This window comes from Misgurnus anguillicaudatus, chromosome 8, assembly GCF_027580225.2.
Source record: "Misgurnus anguillicaudatus chromosome 8, ASM2758022v2, whole genome shotgun sequence".
In the NCBI taxonomy this organism is placed as follows: domain Eukaryota; kingdom Metazoa; phylum Chordata; class Actinopteri; order Cypriniformes; family Cobitidae; genus Misgurnus; species Misgurnus anguillicaudatus.
The window spans coordinates 35,282,987-35,300,324 of NC_073344.2; the positions used below are offsets into that span (position 1 = coordinate 35,282,987).

The following is a 17,338-nucleotide window of genomic DNA, read 5'->3' on the forward strand; positions in this document are numbered from 1 at the left end:
CCTTGACCTCTTGCTTAGCAAAAACCTGCATAGTCTATGCATTTTTTCAAACGCAAATCGGCATAAATTACTTCAACAGTAGTGTATGAGAGTCTTTTTAAATATAAATACAATTTAAAAATTTCTTTCCATTCTTGTTTGAGCTTATTTGGTCATTCCAGATGTGGCGAAGAAGTAAATTTATCTCCTGGGATGGAAAAGCAAACTGATAGATGCCCTTGGAAATAGTGATCATTCTGTCCCTGCTATCTACCTTACGACACAATGATATACAAAGTACAGGCAATTTATTTTTAGTTGGCATGAACTGCTAAAAAAGGTGAATGTAATGATTCATCAAAGTTGAAAAAATCTTGTTTATGAAACAATATCAGAAAAAAAATCTTGAGATTCAATTCCCCTTTCTATTCTTACTCAAATTTTCCTCATTCTTCCTGGAAATGCAAAATAATTTAGCCACTGACTTTAGTGGAATGTTTTTTTTACCCAGGACAATCCAACAGATGTTACATATATATATATGGCCTTACCTTGAAGCATGCATCTGTAGGCCGATTCAGAAATGGCATAGATATGAGGTGGCATTTCATGCCTTTTCTTGCCCCTGTACATCTCAATGATGTTCTCGGAGTATATGGGGAGGTTTTTGTAAGGGTTTATTACCACGCAGAAGAGCCCTGAATATGTCTGCAGACAAAAAGAAACACAAACAATGTATTACCTTAAATTAAATGTAAAAGGAATTCAGCCAAGAATATCGTAACATCAGGGCAAAGCAGCAAGTAATGATAAAACTAGTTATGCATCAATCACGATTTTTCGTTGTCGATTCCAATGTTGTTGTTTTTTTTAATTAGGCCGATTATTCAAATAGGCCGATACAGATTTCCATTTTATTTCTTTAAGCAACAGACAAGAAAGATTCATAAACAAGATGTTTATTTGCTTGTTAACAGGATTAAATGGACTGAAAACAACAAAAGACAACCACTGCATCTTAAGCACAGTGATCAAAGATGCAACATACTTGTGGCATCAGAAGATGTTTTTGTTTTAAATTAAATTTGAAAGTACTGCATCCGCCATGCTAATACATCATGTGACATTCTGTACATCATCATAACAAGAAGTTAGTCGGTAACTGGAATGACGTTAAACTAGCACAATTTAACCGCAAGGGTCAGCTGTTTAATATATGTATTTGCATTGGATGGAAAGATTTACCGCTTTCTGACATTTTTTTACAAAATGCCTCTCCTTCTTCTTCTTTGTTGGATAACTCCTCTCCCAGGGGATTACGGGATAGTGAAGGGTCTATCACGTAACACTTCGAAATCTCGCTGGAAGAAGCAGCTCATCTAGGTACTTTCGCCTTCTGTTTTTGGAATACTATGAATTCTGACTACTCACCCTGCCTACTGCTTTTTGTCTACTATATAGTATGAAAGTAGGCAGTTTCGGATGCAGCCATAGATTGACATCCTCATATACCATACAGACTTAAAACATGCTATGTCTATATTGATTATATATTATAACCATAATCAACTTAAACTTGACTTTTAATCTAAATTACTTAGTTAGAGATGTCCCGATCCGATATTCTGGATCGGTATCAGGGCCGATCCAATTCCGATACTGTGCGTTAGCCGTGGTTTGCTACTGAAAAGCTATTAAAAGAACAAAGTATTATAAAAGCTAGGGATGTCCCGATCAGGTTTTTTTGCCCTCGAGTCCGAGTCATTTGATTTTGAGTATCTGCCGATACCGAGTCCCGATCCGATACTTCTATAATACATAAAAAAAAGAATAAAGAAGAGCGAAAAACAGAACCAGAATGTTCCTTATGTCATGCCGCACGCATTGCTGTTTCTGTGTGGAGTCAAAAGAGTCTAACTCTGTGCCAGCGCATAACTACAGATGTGTTAAAAAATAATGAGAATATATATAGTATATGTTCAGGGGTTAAATTGAGATTTGTTTTGTGGGGATGCTCTGTTGGGAGGGAGGGTTCGAGGGGTAACATGTTTAATCCTGATGACAGCAAAGCCACTGGTGTGTTTAAATTACATTTTGGACCTCTGATAGGATTTTAGTTTCAGTTTTAAATCTGTGCCACATGTTGACCCAAACTTTAAAACTTGAACTTTAAATTATGCAAATCTATGAGTCTGACACCCTATATGCATTTGTTGCACATGTCATTATGCACAATTGATCAAACTTTGAAGGAAGTTATAAGAATCAACCTCCTTGACTAAATCTATGCATAAGATAGGCTACCCAAAAATAATCAATTAACAAGAAAAACAACATAGGCTACTGATTCAGCAATATATCTTATAAATTAGCCATAGAGATTCCCTAAGCTGGTCAGTTAGTTATAAAATACCTATAGTTAGGTCATAATTAATCTGTATAATCAAAATACATTATTTTATTAAACTATACAATCAGTTGTATCCAGTTATCTAGTTAACATATTGTGATGAGATGAGTGACATACTTTGTTTCTAGACTTCTATTAAGTTTTCTCGACGTGGGCACCATTCTTACCTCTATCTCTCATCTCTACAGTATCCTGCGCGAATGCGCGTTCTTGAGGGAGTGAGACGCGGAGCTGCGTCTGAGCACATGATGACAAAAACGATCAACGCGTAGTTTAAATGAGCGGTAAAAGCCCGGTTTTGTCGTGGGTTCCTTGCACGCACGAGTGTGAAGCCTATGAATGAAAGCACGTCAATAGGCTTGTTCGACCTCATGCGGCGCCGCACCAATCGACAGCCGGGTGACGTCAATCCACCGCGAGAGTGATCCGCGAAATCATACGGAGGAGTTTGCTTTTAAATCGCTCTCGCGGAACTTTGGCGTCATCCGGCTGCCGGTTCTTGTGGCGCTGCATGAAGTCGAACAAGCCCATTCTCTTCTCATCAGTTCACACGCACCAGCGCAGCGCGTACACTGGCGCGTAGCAGAGCGAGACCTTAATGGATTTTAAACCCTGCATATGTATCCGAGTCCTGATCGGGAGGTAACGTCCGATTCCGATCGAGTCTGAAACCACGTGATCGGGGCCGATTTCCGATCACGTGATCGGATCGGGACATCCCTAATAAAAGCACCATAAACGTTTTTATGCACTATATTCAAAATCTTTTAATACACTCAATAGCTTCATGTGAAGGAACAAACACACATTTAAAGATATTTAAGTTCACAGAAACAGTTAACTTACTCGCAAAGTGAGTTAACCCACAGGTGAAGCGGACGGATTAAACGCATCATTCACGTATGCACACACAATATGTGTAAGCTGTGGGTTGGATGCAATTCACTATGTGCTGAGCACCTGACGCATCTATTCTCTTTGTGTTTTAACAGTTATAAACTTTCCATTGCGGTGCGGGGATTCTCATGAGAGGGTGATTCAAGGGCATCAATTCTGCGCCCGGAATGTGCTTAAAAAGTCTTGTCAAGCGCATAATTCCCAAAATAACCATCTGCACACTTAAGCTTTTTTACTATGACAGTTTTATGCAATTAAGGAAAAAATATTTAGCATACTTAATTGATCAAACATACCTATTATATGTTCTCCTAAACACTGCCATGATTAACAATTACTAATGTTTCTTGTAAATAATTTTATACTATTGATTTTTACATTTAAAATTATACTAGATGTAGCAGAAAGCAATATACACATTTAAATACAGTAGTAACAGGCAGGTATCGTAGGGCCCTATAAAATTCGTTTTATTTTTTCCCAAATTCCGTTTTATTTTTTCCCAAATTCCGTTTTCTCTGTCTTAATTTTTGCACATTTCCGTTTTATCCGTTTTAATTTTTGGCAATAATATTTTTTTACCATTTACATTTATTTTAGTCATAAAAAGAGTGTGCCTTTAATGTTAATGATTAAAATGTAAATGATTTGGGGAAAAACTGGATAACAGGATTACTTAATGACTATAAAAGATGCATTTACACACGCACATACACACGCACTACTCAATTCAATGCATTGTTTAGTGTTGTTGCAGGAGGCTACAACAAGGTGTCAAAGCAGTGGTGCCTTCAGAAGTGCCTTAAACACATCAATCCAGCGGAACGCGGTCCATATTTTATACACAATCGCTTGAAATGCATATAACTTTACAAACATACACAGGATAGTGATCTGACTTAGGACAGCATGAGCACGCAGCTCTTTGCACGTGCGAGCGAAAGAGAGACAGAGAGCGGCGCCATGATGCAGATCATTATATTTTAAATGCGAGGGATAGTTAGTTTGCCTCAGGTCGCTTGAAATGCATAAAACTGAACAAATACATGAGGATTTGTGTTCGCACTTCGGACAGATGCGTGAGCACGTGCACGTGAGAGAGGTACAGTGAGACAGACGTGGATGAGAGAGTGCATGTATCTTCGCGCTCACCGTGAACAGAGTGTTGACAAAACTTCCAAAATAACAGTTCTCCGGTCACATAAAAGTCATGTGAGACCTGCTCGGAACTAAGTGCTTAGCATCGAATTTCTTAATTTTTTCGCTGACGAAAGCAGAGTCGTGGAGAGCCGCTTCGCCATGGTTTCAGTGTTTGGGAGGTGGTCTGAAACGACGGGAGGGGGCGTGTCGCCCAGATTTACTTCCGCCGGTCTGCATTTCCCCCAGACATACGTTCGTCTCCCACACAAAAACATAATTTTATTCAAAATATGTAAAATTCCGCAAAATTCCACGTTAATACTAGATTCCGTGTTAATTAGCCAATTCCGCGATTCCATGATCGGGGAAATTATAGGGCCCTAGTATCGGTATCGGCTGACATTCGGAATACTGGTATCGGAATCAGAAATGAAAAAGTGGTTTTGGGACATCCCTAGTTTTAGTGTTTTCAGATATGAACTTTCTTTGAAGCCTTGTGGTAACGATGAAACATGAAGTATTTTACGGATGCTGCCGCCTTTCTAATAATGTGTTAGTATTATGAGCGAGCGGCGTGTCTCATCACGGTGATGAGAAAGAGACGATACATATACAGTAGCTATCAGGGTTACCCTGTAAACAAAGCAGCCATGGGCACTTATAAACAGTGCTTTAGCAGGCATTTTACTGAGATACGAAAAAAATGAGACAAAAAGAAAGTGCAACCGAGACTTTTATAAAGGCAGTTCCCTTCAGTGAACCATTCATACAACAGCCTTGTGATACATGAGTACCATATAATATTAATTTAGTAATGTTATTACTTTTTCGTTCATATATTTGTTTTCCCTTTGATCTAAATCTGACTTTAGAATACACATTTTCGTCATTAAAAATGTTCTACATCTAAAAAATGAACACTAGAAAAAGATTAACACATGATGGCAAGAGAGTGCACACGGCACTTCACTGTCTCCAGCTGATGCATGGCTGCCGCCCATGCACAACGTGCTTATTGCTAATTATCCCAACATGGCCCGAAGAAAATCAGCACTATCAGCCTCAGCTATTGATTATAATGATAATATTGACATCTGCATCGTACGCAGAACAGACTGTACAGAATAAAAGAGCACAGGTCATTCTTTTGAGCAATGCTGGCATGCTGTCACTGCCAACACAGCAGTCCTGCAGAGAGCATGCAGTACGACAGAGAGTAAAATCACAGAATCCGGTGATGAACTCTGTCCTTCAGGTTGTTTTACATAAACTACAACTTGTTTATTTAATTATGTTTGACCACTGCTGGGTGATCCAGACACTTGATGAAGAGTAATTTTAGGAGAGAGGTAATCCCTGTCTACTGTCAGGGCCAGATTAACACTTTGTTATACCCTGGGCAACAATATTCAAGGGCCCCATCATCACGATCCCAGGATCACCATAATATGGTCATATACAGAATATATTACTGTAATATACAGTAAATATACTCAATACTTCAAATTCTAACTGTCATCAGGTGAATTTTTGATTTACAAATATTTAAATGCTCATACAAATGCATTACCATTGTCTAAAAATGAAAATAGGCTTTTAATTAATTATTATTACAAGACCATCATATAGCCTAATATTAGACACCCAAACCAAAGTGAAGAAAATGATCTTTAATTTGCAAGTCTGAACTGAACATCAACGCGGACATTAATTTCCTCACAGAAGTTTAAGATCATATAGGCTACATCTTGAACGTAGATATACAAATGAACACAGAGAAAGTAAGTTTAACACTTGTGAAGCACAAGCAAACATGCTGGAAGGCAGCTAAAAACCATCAGGACATAAACACCGGCTTATTTTATTTTATTGGAGCCTTACCTCCAGATAAAGTAATAAACTGGATTGATGATTTAAATGTTGTTTACTTACATGTGTGTTGTGAAATCTCCGGATTTTATGTTGTGCACTACTCCACTCGTTCACTTCTCCACATGTTTGTTTACAGTGTCGCGTGAGCAGCTACACTGCAGGTTCGACCTCATTTGGCGCTAAGCAGACCTCTTGGTGATGTCAAAGTACCGCGAGAGCGATTCAAAGCAGATTTCTCCATGTAATAACGGCAATCGCTCTCGCGGTACTTTGCTGTCACTCGTCTGTGGGTTCTTGTGGGGCCACACCAGTCTGCTCCCCAGTCACTTTCGCGCCGCTATAGTAATTTGATTTCATACGCCGATCGGATCGAGCAGATGCCTGCGTATCACGTAGACTACACCACTGTTTATACTTTACATTTTCTGCGTTTCTGATGTCATTTTCCTTTTTTAATTTCCGCTTCGCGTTCCATGTCTCGTTTTTTTCTGTTGTAACAGTAGTAAGATCCTTTGACCCACCTCATGCGGACTGACCAATGAGGAGAGGGTCTTAACTTGAGGCCCTCTCTTCATTGGTCAGTCCGCATGAGACTGACTCTCAACCGCTCTCAACTCACGTTCAAAGACAGTCATAGCGCAGCGCCGCGTCTCTCTTTGCAGCGCAAAAGCCCGTGTTGACAGTTTGTTTAATATAAAGCGGCCAGTGGGAGATTACCAGATACAGTATTTTGCTCGTGCCCTTGCTGCCCTGGGCCCTTTGGAGATCTTGGGCCCCTGGGCAATTGCCCAGTTGCCCGTATGGTTAATCCGGCCCTGTCTACTGTAGAGTCTTTCTATTTGCAGAGGTTGTGTTTGTTTATAAAGCCCAGAGTATAGTCTTTTTTTATTTAGTTTGAAAGACTTGCAAAGAGTCTATTTGTCTTGAACGTGTACACATGTTCAACTAGGGATGCAGCGATTAACCGGTTTCACTATTAACCGCGCTTTAAAATGTCACGGTTAAGTAACCGTAAAGCCTCCGCTACACCGCGTTTTTTTGTTTCACGCACGCACACACAAACCAGATCCACGAACCACCAAGAGGCGCGTGCGGCATGCGACATGCTCGTTAGCGCACTGTATTACAAAGCTCCGCGTTCAAAAGAATATGTGCCCGTGACACGTCTCTTGGTTGTTCGTGCATCTGGTGTGTGTGTTTGTGTGCCTGCACGGGTGAGTGAAAGAGCCACACTCCAATCGGACTGTGCAGCATTAAAAACCTCCTCCTCGCGGATCAAATCCGGGCGGGGCTCCTGGTGGTCTGACTGCATTTAATAACGTTGAATTATTTTAACGCGCTAATGATTTATGAATTAATAGCATGAGTTAACACGTTAATGCTGCCAGTCCAAAATGACTCGCGGAACCCAGTCCAGGATGACCCTGTGTTATTATTAGTTTTGAGAGGCTCTTATCATTTTTACTAATACTTCAAACAAATCAAAATAATATACATTTAGTTTTATAATATATTTATAATATATTATAATATATATTCAGTCCAAATATAAAATTACATTTATTCAAAAGATCATTAAAATGAATAGCCTACAGGTTTCAAAAGGCACCTATACTGTTTAAGTCAAAGCCTGCTATTATTAATACACAAACTGAAAATACAAAAGAATTTAGCAATTGTTAAAAAATTTATTCATGTGATTTTTTACAATAATGTTGTAAAACAAATGAATCCATAATAACCGTAATAACCATACAACCGTGATTATTTATCAGACTATAACCGTACCATCAAAATCTATAATCGTTGCATCCCTATGTTCAATGCATGTGCATTGTGACAAAAGTCTAGTGGTGCGCAAACAGTGAGTATTCTGAAGACAAAATTTGTGCCACACGGACTGAACGCGGACCCCTGTGTATGCATAAAAACGGGACTATACTTCAAAAAAGGTGTACTACACATGACAAACAACAAATAAGATGTACATTTTAATATAATATATTTACAGAATATTTACTTTGATTTCACAGATCCTTAGGGCTGCAACAACTAATCAATAAAACCGATAATAATCAATTATAAAATTTGTTGTTTGGTCTGTAACGTCACATGTTCCCGCACCACCGTCGGACAGCATGGATGTGTGTCCGCTTAATACAGCGCAAGCTGTGCACTTATAATTAAGGTCAGGTGCGGTTTCTTCATACATATGTTAAGTACTTGTTTTAAAGTAAGGGGGAAATCCAGGTTTTTATTTCTATAATATGCAACAATGTAAGCTACATCCCTTTCATGCCATACGCCTTATTTGTTTCGTTTATAACAAATAAAATTAATACTCATCAAGGTCTAAAGTTAAAGATTAAATCTCTTTCGTGGACTACAACAAACACACGGCTTGTAGGCAACAGTTTACTTCCTGGGATTGGTGACGTAGTAGGGCTGGGTAAAAATATCGATTCATCAATGCATCGCAATTATTTGTTTCTCAATTCAATATCGATTCATCAAATCCTATAGCCTGGTTAGCCAGACCTACATCAAGATGTAAGGTCTGGCAACTCTTCACACAAACGGCTCAATGCAAGGGGCGGGATATAAGGTTGTCCCTCAAAATGCCTCTGTACGCAATAGGATAGCGCTATGACCAATCAGAGCAACGAAGAAGGTGACGTATGAGACCCATGCGTTTCCCCACCAGTGGAGCTAATTGGTATATCAAACTTTTACCGTAACCAGTCGGCAAAACTCCAAACACATCTTTCTTGCTTAAAAAGGACTTCAGTAGGGTTATTTGCTCTTCACTCAAAGAAAAACATAAGTCTAAGTCCTCCAGAGTCGCGGCCAAAGCCGCTTCAAAAGAAAGCTGTTCGCCAGCAGCAGCAGCCATTCTTTGTTTTCAAGTAGGAACCGTCGCAGGCAGTTCTGTCGTCATCATGTTAAGCCCGCCCCACAGACGCTACACACGATGTGATTGGCCTGACCAAATTTTGGTTTTTGGAGCTGTTAAGTGTATTGTGAGTGCCTAGACTAAACCCTGGCAGCAAATATATTTTGCGGCCGCTAGGGTGCGTCTAGATTTCTAGGCTACAAATCCTATGAATCGATTCAGCCTCCCCGGCCAGTGGCGGCGCTGTGGGCAACACTCTAGTGAGAGCGTTCAGCGTTGTACAAGACGCGCTTTATCAAAACAGATAGATCAAAGATGGCAAACAGCAGCACTTATTTCAAGCCTGCACCATCAACGTGATCAATCATTAGTAATACTACACACATTATTTAAAAATATACTCAGGTACTTAATTGCTTGTGTATTTACTTATTATTGAATCGATATTAGGGCTGCACGATTTGGATAATTTTCCCATTGCGGTTATTGATGCTAATATTGCGATGCGCGATTGTGATCATACTAAATGGTATCATGAGTCAACTTGATGGGTTTTAAGGAAAATCCACACACAGTTTAGCTAAAATGTGTATTTGTAAAACTAGAAATGTTTTCGTATTGCCACGTGATGTAGCAACTGCTCAGTGTCAGTAATCCTAAATCCAAAATACCACCATAAAACAGACAGAGAGGGTTTTTTTTAGCTACCAGATCACTGTCAACCTCCTCTGCACCATCTTCGCTCTGGTATAAGTGACGACGCACACCACACACGTGCATGCCACACGTGCACTGCCTTTTTTGTTCGTTTTTCTTTCTTTTTTTAAACAGCAAGGAAAATCATCAAACTGTTATCAGAAAGTTTGTGTTAACAAGTCCACACATTTATTTATTTAATATAATTGCAACATTTTGCTGTCATATAATCGCACAGACTGACATCGCGATTGCGGTGCGATAAATTGTGCAGCGCTAATCGATATCGAAGCAAGTAAATCAATACCGAATTGAATCAAATCCTCAAGAATCGAAACCGAATCGCGAAATTCCTAACAATACCCAGCCCTATGACATAGTAAATACCGACATTACCATTATTCCTCCTGCTTGGACCCACTGCTTGTAAGTTAACTCTTGTTAGCATTGCATTGTGCGCGAATCTTTCAAACATGGTAAGGAGCGTCACATTTCCGGCTGACGTTAGAGGTATTAGACCAATCACAGCGTACAGATTAGATGGCCAATCACAGACAAAGAGCTTTTCAAATCTGTGCTTTCAGGAAGAGAGTGAAATCTGGAGATACAAAAATGTATGGTATGTGAAAAATAATGTGGTTTTTAACCATAAACCACGCGAACACATTGTATTATACCAAATACACAAAATGACGCTGTTTTTAGCAATGAAATAGGGGCTCTTTAAAATAAGTTCATTAATCTTAGGCTAAATTTACTCACCAGCACATCCATATAGACTCAATACGTTAAGTTTATTACTATTTAGACATTTAAAGATGTTGTAGTATTCAAAGGCTGCAAAAACTTTTTTATTTAAGGCTTAAAATATCAATATTTGCACTTTTAAAAGTACACTTCTACATGTGATTACCCTAATTTAGTGCCTTATTTAGCTATAATTAGTGATTTAGGTTATTTAGGTTTTTATTCGATTAGTTGATAAATCAATTATGAAAATAATGTTAAATTGCAGCCCTACTGATCATATCATTCATAGCTTCTTTTTTTCCTCAAACGTGTTTGTGTTATGAGCGAGCGGCACATCAAAACTACATTGCTTTTGCAAATTATTTTTTTAACGTAGACGGCACATCAAACGCTTTGGCTTAATGGGTCAACAGCATTGGCATATTGGAAAAGGCAAGTCCTATAAACATATACATAATTAATGGGGGAGCTGTGTTTTTTTCTGGATAAAAAGCACAATAACCAATTTCAATGGTTTATCATTTTTTTGCGATTATTCTAGTTAATTGATTGCAGATGGATTCATAAAGAACTCAAAATAAGAAACGCAAAAAGGCACCAAATATACTTGGGCAGCTGCTGGCCTCAAGTAAAGTCTGTGTGGGAAGCACTGAGAGCATGTATATTTGTCAGTGTGGAGGAGAAGTAGGTGTGTGCAGAGGACAAATCTGTACAAATCCAACTCCCCACTAGACAAAACCATCCGGCCAAGAAGACTTGTGGTTGAAAAATGCTTTAGTTGCAACATCATTCTCCATGTCCGAGTATGAAGAACAACAGCTCATTTCAACCATGCAATACTGTAATCATACCCCGATAAAGACTTTTAATGCAATAAATCAGTTATGAAATCTTATTCAGTACTTAAATATGTTAGTGAAGGGAATGATTACAGCTTCAGGGATGGGTCAGATTCAACTACTCGTCCGACAACAAGTAGTTTAGTGAACTTAATTCAGGAGACTTTTCTTAGCTTTAATACTTTTGTGACATTGTTGTAAAGGGTATGAAATGAGAACCAACTTCTAGAAGCTGTTTAGTATGCTGTCCCAAGCTGCCTGTAAGCATGCTTACAGTAATGATACCTAGTACAGAAAAAATAAGTCAACTGAGTTTTCTCCACATGGAGTCAATTTAGTGACTTCATCAAGAAAACATCATTATATGGTATAATTCACAATAAGTCAACCATTATCTCATCTGCACTGCATATTTTAGTTCACCTGTAAGGCTGTAATGAACTGGACAATGTTAAATCAACCCTAAAGAGAAAGTGCTGTAACTTGTCTGTCATCTCCTATCATGCTGTTGAGGAACAGAGGGCCGTGAGGAAGCACAAAGGAACGTGGGATCTCTGCGCCACTGCCCAATCTGCAGATATGAGCACACATACCACACCAGCTTGAGGTACGGTCACCATCTACGCACAAAGGAGTGAATATGTCCAGGGAAAATAAAGCTGTGCATCTACTTTAGTTCATCTAAATAGGAATTCACTCATAATTTACTCACTCCCATGCTACCTTTCTTGATCTAAACACACACTAATCGTTTTATATTAATATGCCATCATGTTATATTCATATATGGTACCATACATCCAAATGACTCCAGTGGATTACTAAATGTCTTCTGAAGAGAAACAATATGTTTTTGAGAGACAACGATTCACATTTTGAGTGTATTTAGCATTCAATATGTTGTATATCCATTATATGTGTGGTAAGTTCAGATATGGGTGGGTGATTCTCACGAAACCATTGAAACACCACGGCACTAATGATTTTAGCTTTAAAATGTGTAATATAGTAACATTAAAAAGCATCAGAATTAACACAATACTGTGTTCTACCTTGCACAATGTGTGATTTCAACATAAGAATTTATAATTGTAAATTTTATCTCATTTTCTGCTGAAATTCTCATTACCGCAATGTGTCCGGCTGTGTTTGAACATGCGTTATGTTGTAATTTAATCAAATTAACACAAAAATATTAAGAAAAAAAATAAATGGATGTTTTGCTAGACTACTTTAGATGACAGAAAAAATATTAACTGAAAATTCATGTATAATAATAATGAAGAAAAATTAGGAAAATGATGTGTCCATGCCTGATGTTCTCATCCTCCGCAACACTCTTTGAGAACAGTTTAAGCACACATACAGAATTTTAATAAAGTTTGATTTTAAGTGACCAAGCACATGGACCAGTTACTTCAAGATGGCTACCAGGTAAGATCATTTTTTTTACAGTTAATTTGAAATATTGTCTTGTCAGAATGCTTACACGACATTTTGATTATCATTACCGCAACAGATGCTTATTAAATGTTAACTGAATTAATAGAAGCATAATACTTTGATTTTAAATGCATGTGCAGAATCTCCAAATTATGTTCTTTCAGGTTTGTCATGTCATTTTGAAAATATGTCAGTGTTGATGTTTTCTGACTGTTGCGGTAATGAGATTTTTTAGGACTAATTTTTTAAATTATGTTACAAAAAGTGTTAAATGATAAGTAAAAGTTTTTAAATTAATGTTCCCATTTACTCCAGACTTTGTTTTTCAATGTCTGGTGGGAAAAAAAGTACATTTAAGCAATTTGTACATTTTCATGCTTGACATTTTTAAAACCAAGTTTTCGTGAGAATCACCCGGGTGCACGTTGGTAATGTTGCATCTCATTGGTTCTTGTGTGACTTGTGACAAAACATGCATATGACAACAAGTTGTGGTGAATTATTCCTTTAATACAGGCTGTGTTTCCTATTAAACACAAACATTAGACGCTAACAGCTGGTATGCAGAGGGAACGCTGAATATGGGGTTATGTGGGTGTTATCAACAGGCTGTCTGCATCTTGACATTCTGCAGATTTTGGAAGCCAGCTGTAGATCCTGCTTTGCCAAAGACAAGGGCCCTGTTATAAAACTTCAGCATTTACTAGGCCAAACGTGGACCTCCACAGCTAATTAACTGTAGTCTATAGGGAGGGTCCAAAGCAACCACAAAGAACAGAGGCCTAAAAAATGGTCTCTATAAAGCGGGGAACTAGTCTTATAATCCAGTTCGACCACCAGGTTGTACCCAACTAATGGCCCTACCTTCCTTACATTTACATTTTTTTCCAAAGCAACTTACAGAGCATTACAAAATACACACTTATTTAGCATGTGTGTTCCCTTGGTTCAAACCCATGACCTTCTGCTGTGCTGACGCATTCCTCTACACTTGAGCTATACAGGAGCCTCTTACATCATACTGTAAATTGAATACTACAAAGGGCACTTAATCGTGATGACTGTTGCAGGCTAGCCGAAAAAGCTTATGTAATAATGAAAATGGGAAGTTAAACTAAAACAATTTCATCTCCATTTTTGTAAAAGTGCTTAAATGGTGGGATGTTTTAACAAACCTCTTTAGGAAATACAACACTTGATGGGCAATGAGAAAACAAGCGACCCCTCTCATTGAAATCCCATAATGACCTTGTTTTACATTTACATACATTTATGCACTTGACAGATGCTTTTATCCAAAGAGACTTACAGTGCATTCAAGCTATGCATTTTTTAACAGTATGTGCGTTTCCTGGAAATCAAACCTACTACCTTTGGGTTGCTAATGCAATGCCCTACAAATTGAGCTAAAGAAACACTTTTAATTGTGCATTGAGAGAGACCTGAGAAACAAAGCCTGCCTCACTCCCTCCTTTAACCATCAAAAGTCCCCTGGTTTCCATATTTTAGTATTTGCTATAAACTGGGTCAAGATCACAACACATCTACTGCTATTAAACAAGTAGGAATAATGACAGTGGTATCAGTAAAGCTCCAGTAAACAGATTCAATTGTCATAAATAAACTTACATATATGAGCCCAGAGTAGTATCGATCCTTTAGGTTGTGTAGCACAGAGGCTTCGTTCAGGCAGGTGAGCTCCGCCATATCCTCCACTTTGCTGAACTTGGGTGGGTTCATCTTCTGGATGTCGTCCTTGTTCACCATGGCCTTCTTGCCATTTTCTGCCAGCTCGACGACTACCTCCTCTCCTCGTTCCTCACGGATGCTGGCAGCCTCAAACCCATGGCGCTCAGAAGGCACCCACACCAGCTTCTTAGCCGTCCAGTCAGCCTGGGAAGCTGGGTTGTAGACCACGGCCCGGTCCACGAAGAGGTACCGCTCGGGGTCCTCCTGACCGCTCCGCTGCGCCATCTCCGGCATGAGGAACTAAAAATAGGCCACCTGGAAAAGGTAATGATGGGACAGTAGAGATTTTGAGTAGATCTAATATGACAGCTTTGCCATGGGGATATATAATGTGTCAGACATTTCTTAACATTTACTGAAGAAACCACTACATCCCATTATAGAAATGTGCATTACATACAAATTATGTACAATTAAATTCCTTGTCCTGGTTATAATAACACTGTATATCTTTGAAATACAAATGCATTATAAATCCAAAAACATTACAACGCATCCCGACAATACACATAATCTAATGCGATTAACTGTATTGCTTATCAAAATAAAAACGTATAGCACTTAATAGTTTAGAGATGTTTACAATTGGATATCTATTAGCATTTCGCATTAATGTAAGTGGTTTTAACAAAACAACCCTCTAAAAAGCAGTAAGTTAGACAGATGGTCGTCTATCTATTCTGGCTTTCATCTGCACTAACGTTGCTAGTTTTTGTAACTCTCACAGCGACCTAAAAATAAGATAAACGGGGCAAAAAATGGGTCATGCCTGCAATTTCCCAGACGAGCGCCGTTGAATGGGGTGATGAATCTCCGGTATACTGAAGCTGGACTTCAGGGCCAGTCCTTCAAAAATTCATTCACTGATAATCTCCCTCACAGCCATCTTTCTACACGGCCTCAGAATCGCATTTGACGTAAAATGACCGATAAATGTAGTCAACTAGCGAAAACAACAACAACACGACTAGGTGACCGTTAACTGAGGCACTAGTTGAAGTTTCTGTGGCCGTTAGTTAGCCGCCTAGCGCGTGCTCATTCCTCGCGCATGCAACCGGGAGTTGCACGCGCCTTCTCCTCACCACCACCATCATCATCATCTCCCGTTATACGGCCTGACGAGCCGTGTAAACATTTAATAAGTTAATAATAAGGCTTCATACAGAGCCCAGTGGTAGCTAAAATCAACAATTCAACCATACAAAAACGCATTTATCCGTTAAAAATTAACCGCAGTACCAAACCCGCTAACGTGGGCTAGCGCGCGTGCTCTCTCCGTTGCTTGAAAAGTATGCGAAAAATAATCCGTTATACGACAGCGGGAAAAATCAAGGGAACAAAATTAGAAGACATGCGAACTTACCACGGGCTGTCAGCGATGAGACCTGCGTGCGCAAAGAGATGAATGAGTTGCTATCCAGCGGATCCAGTTCCTATAATCCAGTTATTTTGAAAGTCGGCCAAATATTCCCTTGTTTCGCCACTGTGTACCGATGCCGCCGTCTGCAGCCCCGCTTCTCTGAACTCCTCAACCGAACTCAGCACCGCACTGTGTCTGTGCCCGCCTCTCGGCCACGCCCACCGCATCCCTTTTGGACCGGCGATTGGATTGTATCGGTCCTTGACCACGAGCTATTGGTTTGTTAACATTACACCCCCTGACAAAAGGGATTGTTCATCCAAGCTTTCTCACAGCGTGAGTTGGACCCATAGAAATACATTGGTAGAAAAGCAAAAACATGAAATACGTTACAAAAGTGGGCGGGGCAAGCCCTGAAATTTACGCATGGACATGATAAACTTTGATAAATATTACACTTTGAATTATTCGTCTGTTGAAAGATATTTTTATCTTTACAGTTATGCATTTTGCAGACACTTTTATTTAAAGCGACAGTAATCTCTACTTTTATCAATACATTTATTTTTCATTTTTATAATGCATCAACCACTAAACAGACCAAAGAAAGTGAACAGATAGAACACAATTATACATTTACAGTTTCAAAAATAAAATAAGAGAAGGGAAGAGAAAAAATAAATTCAATAAATTAAAAAATAAAAATTTGATTATATAATAAATCATCATTATATTTCAAAAATCTCTTACTTTTCTTGATTTTAACCAACCCAAGGGAATTGCTTGTTAGAAAATTTTTGTTTATGTATAAAAATGTACAAACAAAATAAAAAATAACAATGTTATTCATTAGGATATTAAATTCATAACAAATTCAGTCTTTTAACTAAAAGGATTTGGAAGTATCAGTGTACTTACTTAAATGAAAATATAAATGTTTCCAAAAGTTTTGAGTTTGTCACATTGGAAAAATAAATGGATCAGTGTTTCATCTTTATTCCCAGAAAATGTGCAAGAATTGTCAAAATCCATATATTTTGCCACGGTATCATTCACAGGATTTTATGTAAGATCTTAAAATGAACTTCTTTGATCTGGGAATGCAGTACTTATGAGGTAACAGCCAGGCTTCATTCCAGTCTATAAATTCAATAAAGGATGCCCAATAAAATTGACATTTAAGGACCTTATGTGTTTTATTCTGAAGAATTTGTCACATGCTTATTCCATCTGAAATCAAATCAGATTCTTTTGTATAACTCTTACTAAAACTTAGATGACATTTAACAAGTTGAGTTAAACTGGAAGGA

General features: G+C 38.5%; 1 protein-coding gene across 7 annotated transcripts in view; it reads right to left on the reverse strand.

The window, feature by feature from the left end:
- myh10 (myosin, heavy chain 10, non-muscle) overlaps positions 1–16,286 on the reverse strand; it is a 96,548-nt gene extending 80,262 nt beyond the window's left edge. For 2 of the 7 annotated variants that reach the window (XM_073870784.1, XM_073870783.1), the window contains exons 1-3: positions 16,032–16,285; positions 14,549–14,923; positions 531–687 (exon numbers count right to left, since the gene is read on the reverse strand). In XM_073870784.1, the coding sequence (XP_073726885.1) occupies positions 531–687; positions 14,549–14,902 (511 nt within the window). In that variant the 5' untranslated portion in view covers positions 14,903–14,923; positions 16,032–16,285. Of the gene's footprint in view, positions 1–530; positions 688–14,548; positions 14,924–15,437; positions 15,715–16,031 lie in introns of those variants that run through there. The other 5 variants (XM_073870786.1, XM_073870785.1, XM_073870781.1 and 2 more) reach the window with 4 other exon arrangements.
- Between the last annotated feature and the right edge of the window lie 1,052 nt (positions 16,287–17,338).